At 29.9% G+C, this 16,550-nt stretch overlaps 6 protein-coding genes and 1 long non-coding RNA gene across 9 annotated transcripts in view; 4 read left to right on the top strand and 3 right to left on the bottom strand.

Moving 5' to 3' along the window:
* The first annotated feature begins 51 nt into the window (after positions 1 to 51).
* On the top strand, positions 52 to 1,103 carry Rpe (ribulose-phosphate 3-epimerase). Its single transcript, XM_033350503.2, has 4 exons — positions 52 to 363; positions 478 to 585; positions 666 to 887; positions 965 to 1,103. Exons 1-4 carry the CDS (start codon positions 127 to 129, stop codon positions 1,079 to 1,081), a joined length of 684 nt encoding a protein of 227 aa, XP_033206394.1. The 5' UTR covers positions 52 to 126; the 3' UTR covers positions 1,082 to 1,103.
* On the bottom strand, positions 875 to 2,383 carry LOC117166506 (28S rRNA (uridine-N(3))-methyltransferase). The gene has a single exon (XM_033350498.2). It carries the CDS (start codon positions 2,381 to 2,383, stop codon positions 1,247 to 1,249), a length of 1,137 nt encoding a protein of 378 aa, XP_033206389.1. The 3' UTR covers positions 875 to 1,246.
* On the bottom strand, positions 2,312 to 6,055 carry Ppox (protoporphyrinogen oxidase). Of its 2 annotated transcripts, XM_076618035.1 has the most exons (3): positions 4,925 to 6,055; positions 4,463 to 4,747; positions 2,312 to 3,269 (listed from the first exon to the last, which is right to left on the bottom strand). In XM_076618035.1, the coding sequence occupies exons 1-3, from the start codon at positions 6,053 to 6,055 to the stop codon at positions 3,258 to 3,260; spliced, it is 1,428 nt and encodes a 475-aa protein (XP_076474150.1). In that variant the 3' UTR covers positions 2,312 to 3,257. The 2 variants fall into 2 exon arrangements, with proteins under 2 accessions (XP_076474150.1, XP_033206385.1); XM_033350494.2 differs by having other exon boundaries at positions 2,312 to 4,747.
* Taf13 (TATA-box binding protein associated factor 13) lies at positions 2,475 to 4,009 on the top strand. Its single transcript, XM_033350505.2, has 3 exons — positions 2,475 to 2,615; positions 2,826 to 3,063; positions 3,168 to 4,009. The coding sequence occupies exons 1-3, from the start codon at positions 2,589 to 2,591 to the stop codon at positions 3,284 to 3,286; spliced, it is 384 nt and encodes a 127-aa protein (XP_033206396.1). The 5' UTR covers positions 2,475 to 2,588; the 3' UTR covers positions 3,287 to 4,009.
* A 339-nt stretch (positions 6,056 to 6,394) lies between the features above and the next one.
* Ipp (inositol polyphosphate 1-phosphatase) lies at positions 6,395 to 9,382 on the top strand. Its single transcript, XM_033350499.2, has 6 exons — positions 6,395 to 6,486; positions 6,915 to 6,968; positions 7,066 to 7,311; positions 7,483 to 7,753; positions 8,148 to 8,316; positions 8,389 to 9,382. Exons 1-6 carry the CDS (start codon positions 6,445 to 6,447, stop codon positions 8,831 to 8,833), a joined length of 1,227 nt encoding a protein of 408 aa, XP_033206390.2. The 5' UTR covers positions 6,395 to 6,444; the 3' UTR covers positions 8,834 to 9,382.
* Positions 9,383 to 9,500: 118 nt separating this feature from the next.
* LOC117166512 (uncharacterized) lies at positions 9,501 to 11,360 on the top strand. The gene is made up of 3 exons (XR_013058229.1): positions 9,501 to 9,953; positions 10,360 to 10,503; positions 10,794 to 11,360. It is a non-coding gene; the product is annotated as an uncharacterized LOC117166512 (long non-coding RNA).
* A 321-nt stretch (positions 11,361 to 11,681) lies between these two features.
* Positions 11,682 to 16,550, bottom strand: part of LOC117166505 (RYamide receptor) — a 47,650-nt gene continuing 42,781 nt past the window's right edge. For both annotated transcript variants that reach the window (XM_033350495.2, XM_076618036.1), the window contains exons 5-7: positions 13,723 to 13,791; positions 12,941 to 13,184; positions 11,682 to 12,448 (exon numbers count right to left, since the gene is read on the bottom strand). In XM_033350495.2, coding sequence (XP_033206386.1) covers positions 12,249 to 12,448; positions 12,941 to 13,184; positions 13,723 to 13,791 — 513 coding nt within the window. In that variant the 3' untranslated portion in view covers positions 11,682 to 12,248. The remainder of the gene's footprint in view (positions 12,449 to 12,940; positions 13,185 to 13,722; positions 13,792 to 16,550) is intronic.

Genomic DNA, 16,550 nt, shown 5'->3' with positions numbered 1-16,550 from the left:
TAACTAATACAACGAATCGGAGAAGAAAAAAATGACCTTGTATGAAAGATCATTAGTCCAGTTGATAATGCTATATTGTTATAACTGAAGACACGTGTCACTTGTTCGTAGCAATCTAATTAAAAAATGGCAAAAAACTTGACTGCAAAGATTGGACCTTCGATTCTAAACGCCGATTTGTCACAACTTTCAGAAGAATCACAAAAATTAATTAATAGTGGTGCTGATTATTTACATTTAGATGTTATGGATGGACACTTTGTACCTAACCTTAGTTTTGGTCACCCATTAGTAAAGTGTCTTCGAAATAAAGTAACAGATGCTTTTTTTGAAACGCATATGATGGTTTCTAATCCCAATCTGGTATATTTTACCTTGCTTTTTCTTTAATTTAAATTTTCAGTTGTATATCATTTCTATTTACATTTTATTTGAAGAAATGTTATCTATAAATTGAACACTTTTCCTTTACCTTAGTGGATAGAGCCAATGGCTGATGCTGGTGTCAACCAATATACATTTCATGTTGAAGCAGTAAACGATGTTCCACTAGTTTGCAGAAAAGTAAGAGAAACAGGAATGAAAGTATGTACCTCATATTTTCAATGAAATTAAACCTGCTTGGTTAAAAATTATACTAAATACGTTATTTCTTTAAATGAAAGGTTGGGGTAGCACTTAAACCACAGACTCCAGTAAATGTAGTCGAGGATTATGTTGAATTAGCAGATATGGTATTAATTATGACTGTAGAACCAGGTTTTGGTGGTCAAAAGTTTATGGAACCAATGATGAAAAAGGTATCATGGCTTAGGAAAAATTATCCTACATTGGATATAGAAGTTGATGGAGGTGTTGGACCAGAAACTATTGGTGCATGTGCAAAGGTATGTATTTAAATTTAGTAGATATATATTTTAACATATATTATAACAAAAAGAACATTATATATATTCTTTTTTAGGCTGGTGCAAACATGATCGTTTCTGGAACAGCTGTCATAGGTTCTTCTGATCAAGCCAAAGTTATCAAAACTCTAAGAGACACAGTAAATTGTGCATTGCAAAATAACTGTAAATAAGAAGGAAAGGAAAGTATCTTTTCTACATATAAGATTGATATGTTGTACTTATATGTTACAAATTTTGCAAATATAAAATTCTGTTTAGAATTTTTTACCAAAATAAGAAGGCAAATTATTATTTTCTATTTTGGTGTCATTACAGTCACTTATATTCACTGATAGTTATATATTTGTAAAACTGTCAAACTGGGGATTTGGCAACAAAGAGACTTTAGGAAATATTTTTGTTCTTAATTCTGCTAAAGTGATTAGAATAGCTTCTTCTGTCCTAATAGTTCTTGATCCTTGTTGAGGACAAGTATTTAAATATTGATCAAACACCAAAGAAGCATCATCCACATTCAAATTAGGGTCACTGTCTACTGCTGCTTCCAATCCACACAATCCTCCAAATATTATTAAAGCATGATGGTATTTGATACTTTTTGATTCCACATCATCAATAGAATTTCCTTTATCTGAAGTACCAATGGTCAAATCATATCCATTCTTATAAGGACATTGAGTTAACACCTCTGTAAGATTATTAGCTAATCTCACAGTATATCCCCAATATATTCCAGTATCTGATCTGGGAACATCAGGTGGAACAATGAAGCCTTTTATTTTTTTCGGATTTGGTTGGTCTTTGGGTATCTTCACTGTAACCCTTAATCCATCCGTTAATACTTTATCCACAGAAACATCATTTAATAATCCCACATTCACATGAGAACCTTTGCCAGGTTTAACTGGCTTATTTGTAACTACTCCTTCTCTATACAAAGATATATCTTGCTGACGTAAGTGGTGTGGAGCATCCAAAGGATTTAATACTCCAGCATACTGCAAATCTTTATGAATTGGAAAGAAATACTTCCTTAAATATTGTGGACATTCAAGATACTGCAATATTCTAGCTAATTGCAAACATCCAACTCGTCTTTCACCTAAGAATTCGTCATTTCTTATTTTCTTCTTTTCACTTTCAGTTATCTCTCCTTTATCGTCAAAAACGACGATTTCGTTTATTTTATAAATACATGCGGCACGTGCTATTTGTCCTGCCAAATATGTTCGTAATTCTGGTGACTGAGCATTATCTAAAATTGAACCAGGAACTGCGATACTCAAAGTCGAAATGTCTTTTTTTTCGAAATGACTTTCAACAAGTTTAGCTACTTCGTTCTGTAATTCTTTTTTAGTTTCTCCTTTCTTAAGCTTTTTTGCTAACCTCTCTTCCTTCCATTTCTTTCGCTGTTCTTTGTGTAAACGATTGGTTTCTTTCCAAGTTTTCGGTGTAGAAATTACTGGTGGCATAATTTTTTAATTTTTTCAAACACTTCCTTTAAACTTTAAGATATTTATCATTTACCACAATTATCTTGCAGAAAATTTCACAGATTAATAAAACCGTTGAACATTTGGTGTGAACGTGACAGGCAGTGTTTTTGTTTGTACATATCTTTTCATTGAGTAAGAGAATTCTCGAACTTTTGTTAAATTCGTACGATTACATCAAATTATGGCCACGGAAGAAAGTTTCGAACAGGTTCTTATGAAATTTGATTTTATAAAATTTTGTCTTATGATAGTTAATTTAATAAAGTGAGATATTTAATATTTCTTCTAAGGCAAAATGTCTAACCTTAATTATGTTTATTTCAAACATGTTTAAAATTAGTTTAATAAGTATGTGTCTTTGAAATTAATAAACAAGATTATTCATGAAAATTATATAAAAAAAATTGTGTTTTCACAGTTCGAAGATGAAGAGGCAGAAATTCCGATTGGCGGGACTTTACCCGGTGGTAGGAAACGATTATTTTCGAAAGAATTACGGTGTATGATGTATGGTTTTGGTGATGATCAAAATCCTTATACAGAAAGTGTAGATTTGTTAGAAGATCTTGTTATTGAATTTATTACCGAAATGACACATAGAGCTATGGAAATTGGTCGTACCGGTCGTGTGCAAGTAGAGGATATCGTATTTTTAGGTAGTAATAAGATATGTATATTGATTTCTGCATAATGTTTTATAAATTATTATCTTTCCATAAATTTTAAATTGGCTTGTTAAATTGAAAATTTTCTTTTACAGTTAGGAAAGACCCAAGGAAATATGCAAGAGTTAAAGATCTCCTAACAATGAATGAAGAATTAAAGAAAGCTAGAAAAGCATTCGATGAAGTTAAATATGCAGGTACTGTTAGTCAGTAAATTTAATTTGTCAATATCAAAGCATATAACAAAATACTTTTATTCTGCCTGAATTTATTATTTTATTAGAGAATCATATATATATATTTATATTCATATATTTTTTTTATAAAAAGCTCTTTTGTATAAACAGTTATTTTTATGATTTTGAGAAAGCTCAGATAGAGTTTGAACATAAATGATCTAAGTACTGCATTATAGTAGTTGCACAGTTTTTACAAGAACGGAATGCTACATGCTTGTGTGCTGCATTTTTATGATACTTCATGCTTGCTTATCTACATAATTGGAAGATTATAGTATACTTAAGATTGCTTAAATGTTTTTGTTACATAAAAAAAAATATGCATAAACATATATATTTGGGGGTTTATGTAAGTATTAGGTCATCCAAAAAGTTTCTTTCGCTTTATAAGGAAATAATGGATACACAACATTTTCTGTTTTGTATTATTGTATCGAATTACGTATGATCCATTTTGTTCTATCAAAATAAAGATCACAACATTTGACAGATTAGGTTTTATGTTTGTATAAAGATGCACCGTTGTAAAAGACATATCTGTAAAGGAAAGACACTTTCCGGACAACCTAATAGTAATACTTAGATCTATTATAAAATACGATAATTATCATATGAGTGCTATTTCTTTTTTTATGTAGTGTTAGTAGTATTGTATATGTAAAATAGAGTATAAAACAAAAATCTATATCTGTACTAAATGTTCTATATTTTATTTCATGCACAATATATATATATTTTACACTTTTATAATAAAAAATATTTTATACCTATGTTTTATTTTAATAGCTATAAAATCTTTTCACAGCTCTAGTATAATAAAATGCTGGTTTGGAATAATTATTTTATGTCCTATTTACTTTTTATACTTTCATTCATTCTTCAATTTTTATATTATGATATCTCTCTTAATTTTTGTATTATTTCTATTTTATTGTGTAAATTGCTCTGTTTATTTTCATTAAGCAGCATGAACAATGCATGTTTTTAGTTCAAGTTAAATTACAGTTTAGTTTTTAAAAAATTATTTTGGCTTAATTTCTTGCATGTATATATATTGTTTCATTCTTAAAACAAAGAAAATTGATTAATTAAATTTCACAAAGCTATATCATACACTGATTGATACTAGAAACAGCTTCTTTTGCTGACAGAATAACATGAGAGACTCCTACACCGTGATATGAAGAGCCACACAATGCTAAAGGTATTTTATGCGTGGAGATGTAATCGTGGATGCGAGTTAAGCGTTGTGCGTGACCTATTATATATTGTGGAATACAATCTTTCAGAATGGAAACATTACATGCCTTGGGATCTTCATTAATGCATAAAAGTTTGTTTGCATATTTAACTGCTACCGTTTTTAAATGTTCTTCAGATGAGCATCTACCAAAGTATTTTTCAAACCATGCCCCACCCATCATTACTGTCAGTACCTGGATTTGAAAACAAAAATTGTATATATTGAATAAGAAATGTTTCTAGTCCATTATATATTTGTGAAAGATTATTTAAAAGTCAAAAATCATTTTATGTCACCGCAAAGTTACTTTACAAAAACTTATTGTAAAAAGCATTAAGCTGGTGTAATAAATATTTATATTTATACATACTGTCATTTTGGAATTTTGAGGAAGGGCACATGAATCAAATATTATACCCAAAATTGGAATTTCTTCTTTTGGTGGAATGAGAACCCCAAAGGCATTTATTGGTAAAACATTTTCAGAAAACTGGAGATTAACTACAGCTATCGTTACTGTAGGTATACTATATAATTCTTTAGATAGTTCTGGGTGTTGTTTTTGAATTAAATTAGCTAAACTTTTAGCAGGTAAACTTGATATGATATGAGAATATTTTTCAACTTTTCCATTTACAATTAATTCTACACAATCTTCGTTAAATATTATTTGTTCACAGTTATGTTTCATTTTTATATTCACTCCACGTTTAGTAATATTTTCAGCCAGTGTTTGAGGCAATTGTTCAAAACCTCCTTCTAGTCCCCATGTACTCCATAATTCTCTTTTAGCTTTCTGTACTAAAAGTGAAGATATGTTATTTGATTTTACTATTTTTTGAGTCTCATTTGTGTTTTCCAATGTAACTTCTTTTTTTTCTTTTTTATTTAATATATCTGAAAATTTTTTCTGTACAAGACCCATAAATACAGAACCATATTTTTGTTCTGTTTCAAATATATTTGTCATAAAAGATTTTGCACTTAATTGATGTATGTCACCACCACAAATTCCACATAATATCGGTGCAACCATCTTTTCAGATACATCTTTGCCAAATCTCCTTTCTACGAAATTATATATGCTTTCGTCATCTTTAAGAACTTTTGCTGCTTTAAAATCATTCCACAGAAGCCTAGTTAAAGAATGATTTAACAGCGTATTTTTTGTTATAATTCCTTTTAGGGAATTAGGTAAACAATGCAATACATTGTCTGCATAAATATATCGGTTTTTAGCAGCAGGATGTTCAGCTTTAATTGGAATGACTTTAGATGATAATTTCAATTCTTCTATTAATTTCAATAAATCATGTGAGTTAGCTCTAATAACTCGTGGACCTGTTTCAAAGATTGTTCCATCAGGTTGTTTTACAGAACGTATCCAACCACCTACACGATTTGAAACTTCTAATATAACTGGTGGAGCCAGTTTTGGATTTTCAAGAGCATAATATGCAGCTGATAAACCTGATATACCACCACCTAGTATAGCTGTCATGTTCAATTACATAAATATTCAAATGTTTAATAAATATTAAATCTATTTTGGATAAAATATGTACACAAATTAATATATTCGTATTATCCTGTTTAAAATAAATTAAATAATACTTATGTTTCTCCTTTTCTGCTATTAAAATGAATTATTCTTTGTTAAATTCTATAGCAATTTTACATTATATGTACTACACTAATTCAGACTTCTTTTCATTAAGTCAATAATTTAAAAAGAAACTTTTAAAAAATCAAATAATTGAGTAATTACAAATGCACTGTCAATGTTATTGTTTCACAAGCTAATTATATTAGTGCATTTCATGCTTAGGAAAGGTTATATACATTGTTTGAATCATTGTATGTCATGTATGCACATGAAATAAAAATTCAATGTGTAAGAGTGACACTTTCTATTTGGAAATAAACACCAATGTAAACAAATTTCTTAATTTTGTATTTTTATTGAATTGTACATTATTGTTTTATATCTATTTCTTTAATTGCTCGAATGATTATAAGCAATAAGATAACCAAATATTTTAGAAATATCGATTTAACATTAGTTAAAAATTTAATCAAATAATATGGTAACAAATTTATCTATCATCATATAATAATTGTCATATAATCATTTTTATTAAACACGTTTAATTATATCTTTAACTATCTTATTTTGATGAGACTGTACTGAGTTGATTAGGATAAAAATGGAAATTTCCGCTTGCGTCATTGAAATTATAATGCATGAATGACTATTTTAATATTCAGATATTCTGAGCTTGAATTGCAAACGCATTTATATTACTTGTTACGTTTTCATGCTACATCTGCTGTATCAATAATCTGCGATTATATAATAGAATTTGCACGGGTTCCCGCCAAACGATTCTTTAACAGATTCGGTGCAAGAAAACGTATGTATTTCATGTTTTGAAAAATATTGTCTATAAATTTTTAATACTTAGTGCTTATTTAAAAATTCAACTTTTTAACAAATCATTAATTTTATAGTTATTAAAATTTGGAAAATCATTAACTGTTGCAATGAAAGACGGAAGCAGATTGTTGTCTATTCTTCTGAAAGCTTCAGAAAAAGCAGCAAATATTGCAAGAGCTTGCAGGCATAATGACGCTCTATTTAAATTACTTGTACAAGAAAAATCAGAGGAAGAAAAGAATCCACGCTTCTTCCAAGATTTCAAAACCTTAGCAGATGTTCTTATTCAAGAAACGATCAAACATGACATAGGATTAGAGGTAAATTGCTAGTATATATTTAGTTCATTGTTTTGTTCATAAACACCCACATATAAACGATGACTGAAAACATATGTATAATTGGTTCAGAACAACTATATCAATATATTATATTAGATATATCTTCCCAAAAAGAAGAATATAAAACAAAGGTTATTTATAGAAAATTAGTTTCCAGAACTGGCTAAGGTAGTGCAAGGAGAGGAAACTAATACATTCAGCAATGCCATGGGTGAATCTATAGTGGTTGAAGTATGTCCGACTGTTGAAGAAACCACTAAACTATTAGCCAAAGTGATGGGTAGTGATATTGCAACTGCTGAATTATTAGCCACTGAAGTTCATAAGGATGTCCAATTCTTAGATATTCCAATGGTAGTAGAACTACCTTTTGATTTTGATATTGATATTTATGATCTTGGTATATGGATAGATCCAATTGGTAAGAAACATAACAGTATAATTTAAATGCTCTAAAATAAAGATTTACTATATATGTAACAGATATAAAATAATATTAATACTGCTATTTTTATTAAAACGATGTCTGGGAAATTTATATGGTAAATATCTTCATTTTCATATAATTTATTCTTTATTGTTTTAAGTACTAGTATTATCCAAAGTAGCTTCAAATTTTGCATATTTTTCTGTATCTACTATATATTTCTCTTTTTATTCTATTTTTTGTTATGTATATTTTCATTCTACTTTATTATAATACATACTAATGGTATTCTGTCATGTTGTATGAGTATGTTAAATCCTCTATTTTTTTTATTTTTTTTTTAGTTTAATAAAGCATGCCCGAGGGGCAATTCATGGAACTTTTGTAGATTCAACTGCTGATTATATAAATGGGAGTGAAAAGATAGATGAAGTCACTGGCGTACATATGAGTGGTTTACGATGTGTCACTGTCTTGATTGGAGTATTCTTGAAAAGCACAGGCATACCAATTGTGGGAGTAATTAATCAGCCTTTTTATACAAATGTGGATTTACGGTAAATGGATCAAAATTTAATTTATACTTGTACAATATCAATAGTCAATGAGTTTCACACTTCATTTCATAGATGGAAAGGCAATTGCTACTGGGGATTTATGGAAAAAGATGTTGGGACATGTTCTATAGTGAAAGAAACTACCAACAAAAAAATAATTGTCCTGAGTAGAGTTGAGGATGAAAATGTGAAATCTAAACTCTTAGGCGCTGGTTTCACTTTAGTGGAAGCAGCTGGGGCTGGTTATAAAATATTAAGCGTTGCCCTTGGACAAGTCGATGCTTATATTTTATCTAAAGGATCTACATACAAGTGGGATACTTGTGGCCCACAAGCTCTTCTACGTTCTTTACATGGTGGTATTATTGAATTTCAAAGTTTTATAAGTAATCCTGATTCTGACTATATGGATGTAAAATATTTACCGATGTCTACCAATTTGTCAAATAGCAATGGTTTGATAGCGTACCGAAACTTTGAAACTTTGCAAACATTAAAGTCGATTTTATGCAAATAATGGTATTATGTTATGTACTTATTTTATTTATTGAGTGCTAATGGTACGTATTACATATATATATTTGAAAGTACTTTAGAAAGGATTTAATTCATGCTGCATTTATTAAATGCAATTTTATTTATTTAATATTAATTTTATTTTTTTAACTTTTTAATTATTCGGTAACAAATGTTTATTGTATTCGATATATATTTTATTATTAATTTAATTTAATTTAATTTTTAATAGTACTTCTACAAATCAATCATGCCTCTATGGTGTGTATGTAGGCTAACTCTAATAGAAGTTCTGTTTTTGATTTTATGCAAATATATATTTTAGTTTAAATTTAATAAATACAATTTTAAGCAAAAATTTTAGAAATTGGAATTTGCATCGAGTATATGGAATATTTTTAAATCTATCTGATTTTTTTGCATACTAAGTATTTATCGTTTTTAAATATGACTAATGTTGTTATTTAAAATCATAAATGTTAAATTATATAAAATGTTAAAGAATGTTATATAATATCACAACTAAACAATAAAAATGGTTTATGTTTCACTTACGATTTTTTATCCTGCATTCTATTACGTTGTTATATTCCAGCTTTCACATATTTCTTCAAATATAACACTAAGCACTCACGATTAAATATATGTATAACGCACTTAAAAAATTAATTCATAGTACATATTTTATACAACGTATACAATATGACAATATTCATATACTCATTCGCGTTTATCGGAAATTTCAATATTTTAAACGTTTAAACGCATTTTACTTGCTTCGATAGTTTCAGTATATATTTATCCGTAACTAACTTCACACAAATCGGTCAAAATTCGTTATGAATTTTTATAATAGGCACTGTTACGTAATTATTAATAAAAAAATTACGATCTATAGCTTGAATTTTTCAATTTCACGAGTTATTAAAGAAATACGTATTTTTTTCAATTACATTGTGTCTAATGAATCAAAATTTTTTTCAAATTTGCAATTCACACTCGAAGATTTGAAAATTTTCACGCCCTCTGCAATTTGCTACGGCGGATGCAGGAATTATATGTATCTTGTGTTTAGATGCATGACGGTCGTATGCACAGGTCTGGAAACTCCTGTGGGGAGGGTAAGATTTTTAAATTGGCCGCTGTCATAACGTCTCAATGTATTTGTTAGGATTTTGCATTTAACACCATCCTACGCTGAAAACTACTTTTTATGGGTAACTCTTACTTTTCATAATTTTGTACAATTTATTTTGAAGTAAATAGATATACGAAGATTCCCGTTTTTCATTATAATTACGATTATAATATATTCGTTTTAATTATAATTATGCTGTATTGTTGCGATATCAACGTACTACGTTGCGCTTTAAATTAAAACTTCTTTCTGTTAAAAAAAAGCATCGTTCCAAGTCGACTTCTTTTGTTCTTTCGCGGGATTCTTAGGCAAGCCGTCGCAGCCACGCTGCAGTTTACTAACCGAGCGTATATGCATGGATTTACCGACATAATCCAATAATATCGTAGGTTGCAGACACAAGATCGCGCTGCGTAATAAGTCTGGAAATTCTCATGGTACTCCGTATGAAAGCCCAGCGACTGTGGCCGTAATCTGCAACATTGCAGAATGCACAACTGCAGTGGAATAGCCTACAATTATAGAAAATCAAGGTAATCTTTTCAGTTATCCACAAATGCTTCAAAATAGCTTCAGTCTTCATGGTAGAATGCGCGGCGGTCGAATTAGCCGTAGGATTTATCAACACAGCCTTCACCAAATTATATCTGATTTATGCAGATTCGCAGAACATTTTACAGAGTCTAAAAATCTACTCCCTTAAAGCCGCGATAAATCAACACAATTTAAACATGAAAAATATATGTCTCGTCATACACAAGGATTGAAGATAACGAAATATAGAAGGCAGCGGTTGAAAGTACAAATAACCAATTTCTTCCAGTCTCTCGATCAGATTGTTGGCAAGCCTCCAAACGAATGGTAATATGGGTCGACAGAGGAAGAGCAGGCCAAGAAGAACTTGACATTCAGCCTGTTCAGACTTGATCTGATTCAGGATACAGCTTGCAAGTTTTGCAACTGCGAGCACAACTATCAAGATCTGGATCCTGTATTATGGCAATATTCCTAACACTCAAATTACTACACTCCACCAGCAAGCTGCTAAAGAGTTCAAGAATTAAAGAACTGAAGATCATTGACAACTTAATAAACAAGCCATCTCTTAAGAAACAACATAAAGGAACAGAGGTACAAATGAAAGAATGATTAGAAGTTAAGAGACTGAAATTATATACATAACTTTTGTTTTTTTTTTCTCAAATATCTCTTTTCTTTATTTTTATATAGTTTATATATATATGTATATATCCTTTTTCTTATACTACCGGTTGTATATAAGCATATATAAAAATGTACATATAATCATACCTAGAATAAGAACTAATGTTTAAGCAATGTAACAATGTGCAATATTTAAATAAAAATAGCGCATAGATAGTATACAGATTTAAAAGGCTTAAAAAAAATTCTAAGGAAGTAGAAAAGGAAAAACGAAGAAAATGTTTCACATATTTGTAATATGTTAGAAATCTCTTTTTGTTTAACAGTTTTTGTTTACAATATGGTACAACTCTGAATCTAAATTAGTGAACCTTCATCAATGTTATATTGCTATTTACACGAATAGATAGACAAAATATGTTAAATTGTATTTTAGTTTTCGAATTCTACTTAATATTTTATTCAATTTTTAATATATCACTATTTCATCAATCGAACAAACCTAATTTTGTTGCAAAAGGGACGATATATTGTAACTAAATAAAACATAAATATATATATGTATAGAACTCTCATCTACCTATATTATTTTTCTTTTACATACTTTGTATAAAAAAGCTTAGAATTATAGGTGGCAACCATCGTGACTTCTTAAGAATTGGGGAGAAAGTATTCGCCAGGTATTGGCCTGAGCAGTTTAATTGGGAAAGCACCCGTCCGGCAAGTGTTCGATCGAATTCGGGTCTAGCAACATGATTGGCCGAATATTTTTTGGTCTACGAATATTAAGTACGAAAAGGACAAAACCTATGATAGTATCTTAATTGAAAATATTCTTCTCTTAAATCCACCCAAACCCACGTTACGCTCATTTTATGATTTCTCGCAAATCGTCATTATATTTATAGTCACAAATTTCTCTGCAGAACTTATTCAATTTTTTCGTTGAAGTTCTTCCAATATTTCTTATATTCTTATACATTATTCTTATACATATTACGTACTTCTTTCCTTATAAACATTTGCATCATTTAAGTATTCTTGTATTGTACTTTCTATTTCCATATTTATTTATTTAACACGGAATCACATGTAATTTGATTAAAAAGTCCTTTTACAGTTGTTCTTCTGTGTGGGATTCAAGATAAACGAGTTGTCGTTGTAGTGGTTGATTCACTGGTCGAAACGAGTCATTCCGGATGCTGGCGCTTCGTACGGGTGCAGTGTGGTTTCCGTTTGTTTTGCGGCGGACACTGATGTAGGTTGTGCATGTGTTCATACGTCGCAAAACGGAATGGCCCGAATCATTAATACCTGCAATTCAAAAAACCATATTTTTAGTATAGTTAAATACATTGGTCTCCCTACATTAGTGGCAAAAATCGTAGAATTCGAAGTTTCGTATTTCTTAAATAAACTCGAAACCAGCAAAATGATAACTTAAACTCTCCCTAATTTTACATCGAATTCATTATATTTCACATCGAAAGGAATCTCTGGTGTCAACATTAAAAAATTGTCAATTTGATATGGAATGAACCGTGAATATTAGAAGCCTAATATTGATTACTTACACATTACATACTAAAGAGTATTTTATTCCTAACGTTTTATATTAATTAAGACAGCTAAGGAATTATTTAAAATTTTCATCGAATCTTTAAAGCGTAAACTAATTAAATGCACTTATTAAAAATGTATCTTACTTAGATAAAGTCGTTAGTTGAATGCTGCACTTCCATAAAATTTATACTATTCGAAATATTCTATCCGACCTTTTGTAAAGTTTGATATTACGATATGCACCTGTTAAGGGAATGCCCATCGTACTAGCATTATAGTTATCACGTTGTCTCTCTCTACGAAGCATTCGATGTGCACCAGGCAAATGTCCGATCGCAGTTACGAAACCAGTTCGAAATCTCGCGTTCATCCAGCAATAAATTACTGGATTGTAACAGGAGTGTGACATGGCTAGCCAATGGAGAACCATCCATACGAACGGAAGTCCAGCCCAACTTTCCAGAGTCTCGTTATTATCCATTAGTAGCTAAAAATTTGATAATACCGTTTTACTTAAATATATTTTCTTAATAGAATTTAATTATCTCGCTTAAGTATGAATCTATAGTGTATATCACGTTACTACAGTAGAAACTCCGTTTATATGAACCTGTCGGGGGATAAGTTGGTTCATATAACCAAGTCGTTCATATAACAGGAATCCACATATTTCTCTCCGCTACCTATGATTTTTCGTTCAATTAAGAGGGGTCCACGTTCATATAAGAGGAATCCACGGAACATTTTCTCTTAAGTATGTAATAATGTTGCAAATTTGTAGCCACTGCGGAGCGTGAGAGTATGTCACGTAACGCGTGCCTCTACTATTTACATCTTACTGCTAGACGTTCATATAAGTGGATCGACACTCGGTAGTAGTTTAAATAATAATAAGAGCTGAGCTAAAAAGTTCAGTTAATAAACGGAATAAATGGAATTCATATAAACGCAGTTCCAGTATATACTGCTGTAGAAAAAAATTTACCGGTTCAGTTATTAAGGTTTATTGGATCTTTGTCACTTACGTTTAATATATTGAGTGGAAGCCAACAAATAGTGAACACTATTACGACCGTTACCATCATTTTAATCATCTAAAACAAATGTAAAATATACAATTATGATTATTTTCTTATAACAGAAAATAGAAAAGTTTCTGCTCAAACGAAGAGTATGAAACGAAATAGTACTTGAGTAATATAAAATTTATTATTTTTTTCGATAGACGTTCATTTAAGAAAAATATTTTTTATAAAGATCTATGGTAAACATATCGTTTAAAAATTTCATTAAACGATAGGAACTTAGGGAACGATTAAAATAGAAGGTTTACAGAGATAGAAGTGTTAACGCACTTGTTACACAGTAGTCTTTTTTGTGAATTTTATGATATTTTTTGTGTTAATAGGCAGTGGATATATTAGTTAAATTATGAGAGAAACACGTAGCTAGCCAGAATTTAATCAGGACACACTCGTAAATCACACGCGACAATTATTTTTTCTTAGGTTAGAAGTATCGTTAATTTTTATGGTCTGTCCAGTGCTGGTTTATTTTATTTATGTGCTGTAGCCAGTAAATACAAATGGCGTTATACATTATTATAAACAACATCGTTTTCTCTATCATGATCGCAACTGTGAATTACGATTCAATTTATTTTGATTTCTTTTACAGCCCACTTATTTTGGAAATTGAAAATGGACCTTCATTTTCCAGCCTTATAGATGATTAAGAAACTTAATGAAATAAGAAATAATAAAAGAGAAAGGAAAAGACAAGAACTGAAGAGAATTTTATATCAGTAAAATATTTATAGATTTACCATTTGACAGGAAATCAAATTATTTTATAGAAAGGTTTATTATTCTAGTACATCTATATTGCAAATCGCAAAGTTATGAAAAATGTTTTTTTTTGTATGTATAGTCGTAAAATCTGAGAAGTTTATGTTGTTCTTTTTTTTAGTATCATCGAGTATATGTATGTATCATATAAAACTCAATGTCAGCTGATATATATATATATAGTTTTTATTTTCCAGCGAATTCCAATAATGTGATTCTTTCCTACGTTACAGACGTTCAAAATCGCTGTCACTATTTTTCCACCTAGAAACGGAATTATGAAACGAGATATTATGTTCTTTTCTCTTGTTCATTTCTATAGATAAAATTCTTAAGAAGCAGGCATTTTCTTCATCTCGCTGATAAGTATGTATCTTGCACTCTTACTCAATTTTGGTCGTTGTGTTTTTATAACAAATATTTATGAATTTGGCAGGTGTATATTATGGTTTCTGGATTTTCGAAAGATCCGTTCTATATTTTTACTTTTGCCTCTTTTTTTTTCGTTTTTTTTTCATTTTCATATCTACATATACCACCATAAGTATGTCCATAGGTATTTCTTTTTTCGGTACATTTAGCTTTATAAATACGAAAATAAGCGTATAAGGTAAACTGACAAGAATAACGGGGTTTCACTTCCTGATTCAAATATAATATTTATTCAATATTTTTGTTCTGTTACGTAATAAGTTACTGTTTAGACACGAGTTAAATTACGCATATAACTAAGTATATAATCTTCCCATTATAAAAGCATCATCATTTTTCGAACATCCCTGGTTACTAAGTGGTAATATCGTTATTTGAATATTCGTTGTTGGCTACTGTATTTCGTATGAATAAAAACGTAAGTGTTAATCGTATTGTAAACATACTTCAAACTAATATCAATTCTATCACTGATAATTTTATATTGTCCCCAAACAAGAAGAAATCTTATAGATTGTATTTAGTACAAATTCTATAGAAAAATATGATTCATTGAAAAATGACCCAAAACAGGGTTGAAGAACATAATAATTTGTCAAAGAATTTAGCAACAATACATACTGAAAATCTCAAATGTTTCAGTTGTCAAGCTGGGAATGTACTATTTTTCTGATTTTTCCTGCCCTTCATTTCCATCTTCGTTCTTTTTCTGTTTATCTCATTGACATTCCAATCTTTGCTGCCCGCTTTTCAGATAAGGTCTTTGCTTTTCTCGATAAATACGAGCGTTTCTGTTATCGCGTTTATTGCTGATATTTCGCGCAATCCTGCACGTCGCTTTTCATATTCTAACGTGACGATCTACAAAAAAATCTGAGTAAAGGTTACTCTTGTAAGAAGATTAGTGACGTAAGTGTATTTAGATTTACCCAACTCGTTTGCTTTTACAGATTTATCATCACAGTCCTCTGTTAAGTTGTATTGAAAATCTTCTTCCTGTTTCGCTTAATACAGGTAAAATTGTATTTTATTTCATCTAATTTAATATTGCAAGTCAGCGAATCGTATTTTCGATTCTATGTATTTGTTTTATTGAAACTTCTTGAAATGAAATGAATTTTATTGATCTTGAGGATTTTCTCAAGCAAGATAACTGAAACGTATGAAATATTCGTGTTAAGCGTATGATACAAAGCATTATGTACTCCATTTGTGAAATATCACACTTTTTACTGCACATGTTGTTTCTATAACAGCGGTGATGATTTAATAGTTATTTATAATTTGCAGTACTGTATTTTATTAAAGGTATCCAGGTTTCTACGATGGTCTGTAAAGATCTTGATAAAGTTAGAAAAAAGTGTGCTTCTACGGATGAATGGAATTCGATGGCGCAATGCTTAGACAGTTTTGATGCAAATTTCACAAGCAAATTTGACAATCGAAACAACGAGCATAATAACTAGTTGCATAAATGTTACCCTTGAAAGATATGGCATCATTCCAAGACAAAGATTTATGTTTAGAATATTTCATTGCAAATGCCGCAGCGTTTAACAAACTGGACTGTGTTA

This window comes from Bombus vancouverensis, chromosome 4 (genome assembly GCF_051014615.1).
Source record: "Bombus vancouverensis nearcticus chromosome 4, iyBomVanc1_principal, whole genome shotgun sequence".
Lineage (NCBI taxonomy): Eukaryota > Metazoa > Arthropoda > Insecta > Hymenoptera > Apidae > Bombus > Bombus vancouverensis.
Note: the sequence above shows the minus strand (reverse complement) of the source record. Positions and strands in the feature narration are given on the sequence as shown.

Bases quoted from the DNA above. Each gene is read 5' to 3' on its own strand.
- Rpe (XM_033350503.2), top strand. From the start codon at position 127: ATGGCAAAAAACTTGACTGCAAAGATTGGACCTTCGATTCTAAACGCC. The intron at 586-665 runs GTATGTACCTCA...TTTAAATGAAAG, and splicing joins TAAGAGAAACAGGAATGAAA to GTTGGGGTAGCACTTAAACC. The intron at 888-964 runs GTATGTATTTAA...ATTCTTTTTTAG, and splicing joins CTATTGGTGCATGTGCAAAG to GCTGGTGCAAACATGATCGT.
- LOC117166506 (XM_033350498.2), bottom strand. From the start codon at position 2,383: ATGCCACCAGTAATTTCTACACCGAAAACTTGGAAAGAAACCAATCGT.
- Taf13 (XM_033350505.2), top strand. From the start codon at position 2,589: ATGGCCACGGAAGAAAGTTTCGAACAG. The intron at 2,616-2,825 runs GTTCTTATGAAA...GTGTTTTCACAG, and splicing joins CGGAAGAAAGTTTCGAACAG to TTCGAAGATGAAGAGGCAGA. The intron at 3,064-3,167 runs GTAGTAATAAGA...TTTCTTTTACAG, and splicing joins AGAGGATATCGTATTTTTAG to TTAGGAAAGACCCAAGGAAA.
- Ppox (XM_033350494.2), bottom strand. From the start codon at position 6,055: ATGACAGCTATACTAGGTGGTGGTATATCAGGTTTATCAGCTGCATAT. The intron at 4,748-4,924 runs GTATGTATAAAT...TTTCAAATCCAG, and splicing joins CTCAAAATTCCAAAATGACA to GTACTGACAGTAATGATGGG.
- Ipp (XM_033350499.2), top strand. From the start codon at position 6,445: ATGTGTAAGAGTGACACTTTCTATTTGGAAATAAACACCAAT. The intron at 7,312-7,482 runs GTAAATTGCTAG...ATAGAAAATTAG, and splicing joins AACATGACATAGGATTAGAG to TTTCCAGAACTGGCTAAGGT. The intron at 7,754-8,147 runs GTAAGAAACATA...GAACTTTTGTAG, and splicing joins TATATGGATAGATCCAATTG to ATTCAACTGCTGATTATATA.